Consider the following 12,374-nt stretch of genomic DNA (forward strand, 5'->3'; position numbering starts at 1 on the left):
CTTCATCTCTAAGGGTTAATGGTTAGGTTAATGGTTAACCCCTTAAACACCAGAGAAATTTTAACATTTCAGGGCTGCGCCCATTCATTAACCAATAACTTTATCAGTACTTATCACACTGAAATAATATATACAATGTTTTTTCCCACAACTTAGGCTTTCTTTGGGTGGTACTTTTTGCTAAGAAGTGGGTTGTTTTAAATGCATTTTAACGGAAGTAATAAGGGAAAAAATATATAATTTCTCAGTTTTCAATGAATATAGTTTTAAAATAAAACATGCTACTATAATTAAAACCCATACTTTTTTGCCCATTTCTCCCGGTTATTACATCATTTAAATTATGTCGCTAGTACAATGTACGGCAACAATCATCTATTTGGAAAATAAGGTGTATTTTTGAGAAACACAGTGTTTCTCAACATTTTATTGGTATGTACCCCTTTTAAAACCCTGTACTCAACAAGTACCCCCTAGCATAGTAAACATTATCAGAAGCACTCCTTGACAAATATATATTTAATCGTAGTACATGATAATTGATTCTAAACAATTTCCAAGCATTTACTATTGCTTTTAATTAGCTAAAATACTAATTTGGTGTTCTTTAATGGGCAATGGGCGTATATGAACAGAGAAGAGTATCTACACCCCTGGGAGCTCAAGAGAGATTTTCATGATCGTAGATTCTTGTCCCATGGGAGGGTAAGAGGTACAATCTGACAAAGGTATGACACAATTTCCAAGACAGAGCAGAGACTTTTACAGATCAGCAAATATCACCTTGAGATAAGTTTTCCTGCAATGGAAGCCCCTCCATGCTGCCTGGATCTTCACTGCAGCCTGTCTCTGTCTAAGGAATCGCTTCCTGCATAGTAAAACACAAGAGAGCAAAAAGTCAGCAATATTCAAACCTAATGAAGTAGACAACATTTTAAACAAACCATTCTATCGTTTGGAATGGTAGAGCTGCTTGGATATATAATACAATTTCTTAAAGTAAACCTCCAGACTAAAAATCTACTCAACAGCACTGAAAAGGCTTAGTGTTTCTTTAACAGGTTCACAGCATCACAACTTTGTTTTTCTTACCCAAGCCTCATTTTTAGCTGCACAGAAGAAAACTGCCCAGGCATTTTTCCCCTGATGCTGTGCAAAGCATGATGGGATTTCTGATGTTGTTGTTCTCCTTCTGCTGTTTTGGCACAAATTTGTTTTTAATTTTGAATTTGAGATTTGAAGCCTAGCACACGCAACTGGGAAGGGTGATCAGGACACAGGACAGTTGGAACTGTGTCTCATGCTCCCTGTCACCTCCTTTCAACCAAAAAAGATGGCTGCCCCATGAAAAAGATGGCTGCCCCCATGAAATCAGAAACATTTGCCTGTTCTTTTAAAACAGGGTGGGTAAGAGATTATATTACCTATCTATTTAAATTAACATAACTAATGTAATTTAATGAATTTAATGACAGTATGTTTGTTTAGTTTGAAGTTCCCCTTTAGGTTGGATTTTAAGGGCTTGTTTGCTCAAATAGCAATATTTTTCAACCAAAATACTTTTCAGTGCTCTGTGTAAAATACAGGCTGCCTAGTAACACCCCAGTAACTTCCCTTTTACTATCTGTGCAATTAGCCACACACAGCAGAATGCAGAGAAACCCTGGAGGAATGTAGTAATCAGATTAATTTATAAATAGCCAACTATCAATAGCCAACTGTTCTAAAATTACAACGTACAATAATGTCTATGTAGCTGTGTAAAGCTCTGTTAAATATCAGAGCCAAAAGCTAGAAAAGCTATACTTCATTGGCTATCATTCATAAAGCATTACCGCATGCGGTAATGCTGAAAACAGCTGACTTTACCGAGCACTTAGCAAAATGTAAATTCATAAAAGCTGTTACCGCATAAAAAGCTCAAATTACCGAGCAGTGAGGTAAATTACCGCCTTGTGCCGTGATTATCTCAACACATGTCACTAAATGTCAATTCTTAAAGATTAGAGCAGGCGGTATTGGGAAGGAGAATACCGCTTGCTTGGAGGAGGCGATAAGTATGCGGATAAGAGCAAAGTAGGCTGTGCAGGGAGCCGAAGTCTCTGCGAGTCATCTGTGCAGGGAGCCGAAGTCTGTGTGAGTCATCTGTGCAGTGAGCCGAAGTCTGTGTGAGTCATCTGTACACGGAGCCGAAGTCTGTGCGAGTCAGTCTCTGTGAGTCTGTGCAGGGAGCCGAAGTCTCTGTGAGTCGTTTGTGCAGGGAGCCGAAGTCTGTGTGAGTCATCTGTGCAGGGAGCCGAAGTCTGTGTGAGTCATCTGTGCAGGGAGCCGAAGTCTGTGTGAGTCATCTGTGCAGGGAGCCGAAGTCTGTGTGAGTCATCTGTGCAGGAAGCCGAAGTCTGTGTGAGTCATCTGTGCAGGGAGCCGAAGTCTGTGTGAGTCATCTGTGCAGGGAGCCGAAGTCTGTGTGAGTCATCTGTGCAGTGAGCCGAAGTCTGTGTGAGTCATCTGTGCAGAGAGCCGAAGTCTGTGTGAGTCATCTGTGCAGGGAGCCGAAGTCTGTGTGAGTCATCTGTGCAGGGAGCCGAAGTCTGTGTGAGTCATCTGTGCAGGGAGCCGAAGTCTGTGCGAGTCATCTGTGCAGGGAGCTGAAGTCTCTGCAAGTCTGTGCAGGGAACCATAATTACAGCTTGTAACAAAAGAGAGATATCACCACACTTCTGCTGTACCGCTCAATGGGCTGCGGTAATTTACCGAACTTCAAAGGCAGCTGTGAAAACCTTTATGAATCAGCACACAAAGGTCCTAAAATACCGAATGCGGTATTTTCCCACCCAGATTTTTTTTACCGAACACACTTTTATGAATGATAGCCATTGTGTGTAAGTTTTAGCTGCATTGTAATGATTTATTAGCAAAGTGGAGTCTGTGCTTCATGAGAAATGGGACAATAGAGCCTGTACTGGTCTCTGCATCTCTCAGAAGACTACAAAGTATTTTTCTTTGACAGCAACTTTAGTATAAAAATCCTGCCTTGGTATCAGGTTTTACACACAATTAGCAGAGAGTGTTTATTTATGCTGTAGATAACAGGTACATTTCCTTCTGCTAGCTCTTTATTCTCCTCAGACAGCTGTGCGTGAAAGCCCAGTATCTTATCTGGAAAGGTCATTCAGAGATACAAAACTAGCAGCTGCAATGTAAGCTAGTAAGACCTGTCATCTGCAAAATATATAAAATACACACAGGGTTAACAGATGTTAGGTGAGGGATATCCCCCCCCCCCCCCCCATGATTTACTGGTCCGACACCTGTCACCCATCAGTGAATTGTAAAAGGAATTTCATTAAAATGAAAGGAACAAATAAGCGGGGAGAGATATAAAGCCGTACTTCGGAACACCTAGACAAACTATTCCAATCCCAGTTTAAAAAACATGTTAATCTATAGTTGTCCTTTAATTTCCTCTACCACAGACCTTACAGAACTCTAGTGTCATTAAATTACATTAGAACAGACGTAAGGGAGATTATTCATGACCAAACACCAGAGGCATATCTAGAGGGATGCAGGCATGGCTTGTGCCATAGGCACCACAGCACCATGGGCGCCATGGCTGCCACCTCCTCCTTTCATTGTGCTCCATGGGGGACTTGTATCACTGCAAGATTGGAAGCTGTTATTACGGGACTTGGTGGTCTGACGGGGAGGTGCAATATTAGTGTTTGCCATAGGCACCATATTACCCAGATACGTCCCTACCAAAAACAGAGAGCAGTAACAGTTCAACAAAGATTGTATTGCTCCTTCCCCCCCATGCCCAAAAAGTGTCCATAATGTAAAGTGCAATGCTGGAGTTTAATGTTTCATATTAATAAAAAAAAATATCTCCAAATTAAACATGTGTTCCATTTTTTCATTGCTCTTTTAGGAGTATAAAAATCTGAGTTCTTTTTATTTTCAAAATTGATAAATGAATATACAGTATGTATTGTATAAAACACCGAAACAATAATTTGGCAGGAAAACCAGTTACCAACGTACAAGGCCACATCCTAAAGAATATGTTAAAGGACAACTGTAGCAAGAGGTATGTGGAGGCTGCCATATTTATTTCCTTTTAAACAATACGAGATGCCTGGCATACTGCTGATCTATTTGGCTGCAGTAGTCTCTGAATAACGCCAGAAATAAGCATGCAGCCAATCTTGTCAGATTGGACAATAATGTCAGAAACATCTGATCTGCTGCATGCTTGTTCAGGATAGCCAGGCAACTGGTATTGTTAAATATGAAATAAAAATGGCAGCATCCACATACCTTTTGCTACAGTTGTTCTTATATTTTATGTTTATCTGACAGCCCTAATGTACCACCTATATCCTACCTGTCTTTGTAGCCTCTCAAAACCTTCTGAATGAGGATTGCTCTGTAAGTCAGAGCTTTTTCACGTTCCACTTCTAGTTTGGTGTCATGGTAATCCTAAAACAAAAGAAATGTACAAAAAACAAAAACACGTTTTTAAAGTGTTTCTAGAAATATTAAATATTTGACAGTATGTTGGAAACATAACTTTACTGTTCCAAATCAATATATTTTGTGCGTATGACTCTAATATACAAATTCTTTCATAATCAGCGGACATTTGTGCCAATCTATCTGCACACCCCACCCCCCATGTTTGACACATCAATATGTTGAAAGTGTAGCCTTCAACCCCTTCTAACAGTTTAGTTAGGCGTGATGTACTTTTATTACAGGATACCCACTTTTCTAAATAATCAAATTTTACTGATCAGGACAGGAGAACTGTGAACATTAAAGGATGACTGAAATTTGGCAAATTATGACAAATTATTTGGCCAAACATAAGGATCTTACAGACTTTGACAAGGGCCAGATTGTGATGATTAGTCTCCTGGGTCGGAACATCGGAACATCTCCAAAATGGCAGGTCTTGTGGAGTTTTCCAGTTATATATTGATTAGTGCCTACCAAAAGTTGCCCAACAAAAGAAAACAATGGGCGCCTAAAGGCTCGTACACACTGATAATCAGGCGTGTGTACACAGGTTTGCGGCCCCTAAACTCCAACCCGCAAGCGATCCACCCAGCGATGACCGATCACACTGTTCATGCTGCTCCCCCACCCATTGACTGATGTCACACTGCTCTGTCATCCCTCCGCCTCCCCGCGTGGCAACAAACCGCGTTGTCAGCTACACAGCGATTTCGCAGCTCAGCCCAGCGATGTCGCGCAACCTGATCCCCGATGGGCGACTTTCATCAAAGGTGTGTATGCACTTTAAACTCAAAGACTAGCCTGATCTTTATAGGAATTACAACTGGTATTTGATTCATTTACATATGTGTTTACAGCAAAAAATGTACCTTCAGGAAAAGTTTTGTTTTTCCCACTTTCCAGTCTTCACTTGTTCCAAGTATTTCTCCACAAATATCAATAGAGCAAGCCTGGTCATCCTTCTAACCAAAGAGAGATAAAAGAAAGATGAATTTCCTTATCATAGCAGTGAACATGTAATAAAAGGAGTTAGATAAGAACCATTCATGGCTTCCCTTCTTCGTGTAAAATAGTGCATATTGTACTTAAAATGAAAGCAGCAAACACCCTATGGGCTGATCCCCGGCAATCAGCAAAGCGCTCCTGCTAATGTATCCCTATGGTTACAATGCAGCCTTTGCTATTGCGATGAATTGCAAACCCGTTTTGTTGACGATTGCGCTGATTCTCATTTTATTGAACGGAAATCACCAGCGCAAATCGTGGTAAAAAGATTTTGCCCGCCAAATCGCGATTGCAGTTAAGTGCTTAATGTGAACTAGCCCTAATAAAACCACCATCCAAGGTGGCACTATTAGCCAGCCAGCACTGCTTTTATATGGGGGAAAGATCAAACAGAGCTTAAGTGATCCACTGATAACACAATAGTTTGTTAACATAATGCTAACTGGCCAGCACATTTGGCTACTCAAAGTAAACAATGCTCTGTTTTCTTGATAGTAGATAATCCAAGCATCTTTTTTCCCCTGCAGCTTGTCCTAGTGTTTAATAGCTGTAGGAGTGGTCATCCCCCCCTCCTCCCCCCCCCCCCCCCCCCACATACACACACACACACACCTTTCCCTCTGCTCTTATTTATCCAGGGGGATGTGTGAAGATAATCAAGTGTGACTTCTCTAAACTGTTTGAAGGAATCCTATCTCCCCCACCCCCTGCAAATGAAAAATTGCCCCCTTTACAGAACTGTCTATGAATTCATAGATAAAAGGTATTTGCAGTATTATGTGATCATTGATGAAAATAGGCTATACTTTACCTTATTGCGATTTTGAGAAGTCAGTGGTAGCAATACCCGAAATCTATGAAAGAAATCAGAAAACGTGTAACGGATCGGGTACCCTGCTTTCCGGATTCGTATGGTCTCCATCATTCCAGAGTATTTTAGCTGCCGGATACACAGCTCCCGATCAAAGATCTGCAGAATACAAGAATCAAAAGATACATAGGTGAGAACACTCTTATAGCTCTTCCAATCCCAAATATTCAACCCTCAGCCTTGCTAATATCTTTATGGGCAAATGGGAAAGACAGGTCATCGAAGATGAAAGGAGCCTACAGGTACAACAATGGTGGCGTTATATTGATGACCTATTGATAGTGTGGAAAAATGGACAGATGAGTATAGATGAATATATTAATTGGCTCAATCAGAACAATCTGGGGATTGTACTTTCAGCAACAAGTAGTGAGATTGGGGTTAACGTTTTGGATTTGGAACTGAAGAAGGTAGGGAAGAAAATTGTGACCAAAACGTTCTTCAAGAAAACAGATAGGAATGGATACATTCCAAGGAATAGTTGCCATCACGAAAAATGGTTAAAAAATATTCCAAAAGGACAATTTTGCCGGATCAAGCGGAATTGCACCCATGAGGAGGACTTTAGGGAGCAAAGTAGAATCCTAATCCAAAGGTTTGAAGAAAAGGGGTATGATAGGAGTATGTTGTGGGAGGAATTTAGAAAGGTGGAAAAAATAGATAGGGATTATCTGCTGAAGGATAAGGATGATGGAAGTGGGGTGGGACAGAACCAGGATTTTGCTATAATCCTAGATTATAATAGTCAATATAGGGAGATCGAGAACATTATTAAAAAACATTGGAATATACTGAGAAGTGACCATATATTGGGACAGCATCTACCACCCCGACCTAAGTTTATATGTAGGAAAGCCCGGAATCTGCAGAGCATCCTAGTACCATCATATGTGGATGGCCCCCAGCAAAGAAAAGGAGACATGCTGGGTAGGAAGGGGTTTTTCCCGTGTAGAAAATGTGGACCATGTGAGACAACTCACTCAGAAAGAAAATTTGAGATTAGGTCCGAAGCAACTGGAAAATCATACAAACTGAAGGATTGCATTACATGCAATTCCACACATGTGGTGTACTTAGTTTGGTGTACGTGTGGATACCAATATATTGGTAGGACAACTAGACTACTGAGGAAACGTATATCAGAGCATGTATATAACATTGAGCGCGGATTTGAAGGACACAGTGTTTCGAAACATTTCAAGCTGTGTCATCAAAAAGACCCGAGTTATATGAAGTTTTGTGCAATTGAAAAATTATCAGGGAACTGGAGAGAGTGTCATAGGACAAGGGAAATCTCCAAGTTAGAGACAAAGTGGATATTTGAGATGAAGACAATGACACCTAGTGGCCTAAATATAGAAATGGACCTGAATTGTTTTATTTCGGATGATTAAAATAGATAGTGGAGTGATCTTTCATCAGCCTGATGAAAGAGGGTTGAGCCCTCTGAAACGCGTTGCTTAGCTACAATAAAAGTTTTTACTTTTGATTCACACGGCAGCCGCCGTCTATTTCCTACTTGCATACACTTGCACTGGCAAATCGCTTAAACTCAAATTTCTTAATCCACCCACGACTGCCTGACAGTGCAGCCGCCTATAGTGGCATCACAGCACTCAGGCTAGGTGGAAAATATACCAGAACAGCAGCCTGCTACTACAGCTCTGAAGGAGGCTATCGTCTTCACGCCTTGTGGAGGAGGACTTCTGCCAAGACTTGGTCCCCGGTCCAAGTGGGACAAAGCCTTTCTGCTGGCCACCCCGTATGGGACAGTCAGCCACAGATCCAGGTGAGAATATTCCACGGCCGGCTGGCCATTTTTATTGAATGACAACCTGAGTGCGCTCTCCCCCACCCCTTGTTTTTCCACCCATCCCCCCACATCCCACTGTCTACTGCAGATTATATACCACCTAGAGTGGCACCCAAGAGAGCAGCACCCTTCGATGACAACTACACAGACTTGCACAGTATTGTCAAGATCGCTCCCTCTGTCCAACACAGGGGTTTAGGCTCTTTTCCTCTTCACTATTTATGTTGTTGTTGTTTTTTTTTTAATTGTATTTTTTTTTCTTAATAAAAAATGTATGTGAGTAATTTTTGGTGTGGGAGGGAAACAGCAATTGTTTATTGAAAAATGTATGTGGGTGCAGTTTACTATTTGGCCACAAGATGGCCACAGTCAAAAAAGTCCTGGATGCGAACGATCTCGCATCCAGGAACTAAAAGAACACGGAGAAGTTTCCTGGGGGGCAGAAATACCGCGCTCTCTCAATAGAAAGCGTCGTTTTTTCTGTGGGGAAGTTAGATCGGTGAATGGGAATTATATTCCCATTCACTGATCGGGGGGCTAGTGGCGGGAGTGCGCACGGGAGCGCGCCCACCACGCGGCGGCGGCAGCAGAGCCTATCTGGACGAACTTTCTCGTCCAGATAGGCCGAACTGGTTAATCAAATCACTTCTACAATACTTTGAATAGTAGTAATCATTAACAAATTGTTCCCCATCCCCTTCTTCTTGAACATACAAACTCCTTGCAGATGTTGACCTGGCTGGGATTTGAACCGGGACCCAGCGCTTGCAAGAGAGCGCTAACCACTATGCCACCGTGCTGCCTTTATGGAAAGGTCTACTAACCTCTCTACTTCCCCATAGCTACAGTAAGGATGGAAGCTCTCAAGTGTAAAAGTATATACTGTATAATCTTCTAATAGTTAAAATAAGAATGAGAGGTAATCCCTTACCTCTCCTGATGACAAAAACACCAGTAGTACTGTAAAAGTATTTATTCAAAAACACAATTTCCAGTACTACTGGTGTTTTTGTAGCCAGGAGAGGTAAAATATTACCTCTCATTCTTATTTTAACTATTAGAAGTTTATATATAAATATATTTACACTTGGGCACCTCCATTCTTATGAGTATCCAGATAAACCTCCTTTGGAAGTAATATTTTTTTTTCCTTAAAAACTACAAACCCAGGATAGGGACCATCCATCTTCCGGGAGGACCAGGAAAACTGAGCGGGGATGGTTAAATTCCCGCTGGCTTATACTGTGGTTACAACCCCCTCTTGTGAGTATAGCTGTATATACTTGCATCATCCCATTTATTTATTTTTTTTAACAAAACTTTATTAAACTTTTCACAATTAACATTAGCAACGTTTCATTCCCTCCATGAGGCATTGAGCTTAACAATTTTAGCATACAGGAAGTAACTTTTATAAACCAAATTATATAAGCATAAAAAATCCAATGGGAAACTCCCCCTGTAGTGCCGTGGTGGAGCGGTTATCTGGAACGTCCTTTCTCCCCTCACCCCCCCCCCCCCATTTCTCCCCCCCCCCTTCCCTCCACCCTTCCCTGTCACTCCAGACCATACACTTCAAAAAGACCTTAGGAAATGTCTAGTTTTCCAAGCGTGCCCAGCAAATGTTCTGTCAGGTACTATTTTGTGTACTTGAAGTGTTCCATCAAGTCTCTTATTTCCTGTTGTGTGTAAATCCTTTCAATAAAGAGTTTCCATTTTTTAAAGAATGTCTTTGTTTTCTTGTCCTTGTGGTTTAATGTGTCCATTTTATCCAGTTGGTGGAGGTGCATGAGTTCCTCTTTAACATCCCACAATGTGGGCGGACTTGTATAGATCCACTTGTTGAAGATCACCTTTCGAGCTGTGATTAGGATCAGATGAGCTAGTTTACTCAAGACTTTAGTGATGGCCTGTGGATTGCCTTCTGACTCTGTGTGTGATTCTTCAAAGTTAAACAGCATTAACAGAGGGCTCAGTTCCAATTGGATTTTACACATTTGTTTAGTATATTGCATCACTTTTTTCCAAAAATCTACCACAATTGGACAACTCCACACACAATGGTATAAATCTGCATCCGCTTGATTACACTTAGGACATTTAGCTGTGTAATACGCTGGTGGATTTTTATATTTAATATTGAAGGCATACTTCGCCTTATGGATAAATTTTAAATGGGACTCTCGCCAGTTTTCCCCCACTATCAATTTATGGATCACCCCATATCCCTCAAGAATTTTTTGTGGAAGGTCATCGCTTGGTATATGCTTAGACCAGCTGGCTAGATTGTTTGCTGCTTTTTTGGCAACTGTTAGTTGCTGGAGGTCCGTCTGGATCGCAGACAGTGATATTTTAGGAATATGCGGGGCTAGGAATTCATCCAATTTATTTAATGTGGTTGTTTTTTTAAATTGGTTTCCCTTGCTTTCTAGAAATGATCTCAATTGGCCATAATATAGAAAATGGTGGCGCGGAATGCCATATTTTGACCTGATACCTATAAAGGATAGTAATTTGCCTGCATTCAGATCTAATAATTGCCCCAACCGGTGAATTCCTTTGTCCTGCCATTCATAAAAACCTCCATGGGCAAGACTTGCCGGGAACTCCGGCAAGCCGCGTAGGGGCATATATTTAGAGACCAAGTAAGGCATGTTAAATATTTTGCACAGCTCCCTCCAAGTCACTATAGTATCATTCAAGATTTTGCTACTTCTAAATTTTGGTGGTAAATGCTTATATGATGTATGTAGCAAACCAGAGAGGGACCATGGTTCGGCATGTGAGGACTCTAGGTCATAATTTGAGTAAATGCTCGAGCCATTAATCCAATCCCTTACATGGCGGGTTAGACAAGCTATATTGTATCTTCTTATATCGGGTATAGCTAGGCCCCCCCAAATTTTAGGGAGTTGTAGCTTGGAGAGAGCTATTCTTGCCTTCCCTTTCTTCCACAGGAAGCGTGTAAATGCACTGTATAAATCTTTGACATCTGAATGCCTCATCAGCAATGGTATTGTCTGTAGAGGATAAAGCAATCTGCCAAAAGACACCGATTTGATTAATGAAGCCCGTCCCATCAAATTAATGGGCAGGTTTTCCCAATTAGCTAGTTGGCGCTTAATATCCAGTATCAGGGGGTAATAATTTTTTGAGTACATAAGAGATGGGTCTCTAGGAAATTTGATTCCTAAATAAGTTACCTGCGAGCATATCTTCACTGGGAGGTGTGTCATATTTATTTTCGGGGCTGATTTTGATAAGTACATTAGTTCGCATTTAGATACATTGACTTTGAAGCCACTTAATTTGCCTATTTCCTCGATTTTCCCCAGTACCTGTTCTAATTGCATCATAGGATCCTGCAGGAATAGCAGAATATCGTCGGCAAACATGGCTTGAGACACTTTATGTCCCCCGATAGTGATTCCCGCTATATTTGCCTCAAGAAATCGGGTCATAGGCTCCAAGGCTAGAATAAAGAGCAGAGGTGACAAGGGGCACCCCTGTCTCGTGCCTTTCTCCAGCGTAAAAGGATCAGACAAGAAACCTGGGGTGTAAATACGGGCATTGGGATTTATATGCATAGCTTTTATTAAATTTCGTAACGAGCCAGTAATTTTCATTTTATCCAGCACGCCCTCGAGCCATTCCCAGGATACATTATCGAAGGCCTTTTCCGCGTCGATCATTAAAATGGCATAATTTTTGCATGTTTCGGGATAGGCCTTAGCATAATCCTGAACCAGGAGTAGTTTCCTAACATTGGCCACTGCTGACCGATTTCTGACAAATCCCACTTGGTTTGGGCTAACAAGTTTAGGAAGAAGGTTGGCCAATCGATCTGCCATTATTTTTGATAATATTTTTATATCCTGATTAATTAGGGATATCGGCCGATATGATCCTGGTAGTAGGGAATCCTTGCCAGCTTTGGGGAGAAGTTTAATATAAGCCGTGTTTGCCGACGTGGGGTACCTACCCTCCCTCAGAACTGTATTAAAAAGAGTCGTCAGATATGGCACCAGGTCCTGACGTAACAGTTTGAAAAATTCCGAAGATAGTCCGTCTGGACCTGGCGCCTTACCATTAGCAAGATTCTTGATCGTGCTTTGGACTTCATTTTCGGTTATAGGGGAGTTTAGTTCCAAAAGATCTTCCTCT

General features: G+C 41.3%; 1 protein-coding gene across 10 annotated transcripts in view; it reads right to left on the reverse strand.

The window, feature by feature from the left end:
* The window catches only part of MYO7B (myosin VIIB), a 196,227-nt gene that overhangs the window by 90,914 nt on the left and 92,939 nt on the right, over positions 1-12,374 (reverse strand). For all 10 annotated transcript variants that reach the window (XM_068280582.1, XM_068280583.1, XM_068280587.1 and 7 more), the window contains 4 exons: positions 6,338-6,496; positions 5,391-5,483; positions 4,388-4,482; positions 784-868 (listed from right to left, as the gene is read on the reverse strand). In XM_068280582.1, the coding sequence (XP_068136683.1) occupies positions 784-868; positions 4,388-4,482; positions 5,391-5,483; positions 6,338-6,496 (432 nt within the window). The remainder of the gene's footprint in view (positions 1-783; positions 869-4,387; positions 4,483-5,390; positions 5,484-6,337; positions 6,497-12,374) is intronic.

The sequence above is a fragment of the Hyperolius riggenbachi genome, chromosome 4 (genome assembly GCF_040937935.1).
Source record: "Hyperolius riggenbachi isolate aHypRig1 chromosome 4, aHypRig1.pri, whole genome shotgun sequence".
Taxonomy (NCBI): domain Eukaryota; kingdom Metazoa; phylum Chordata; class Amphibia; order Anura; family Hyperoliidae; genus Hyperolius; species Hyperolius riggenbachi.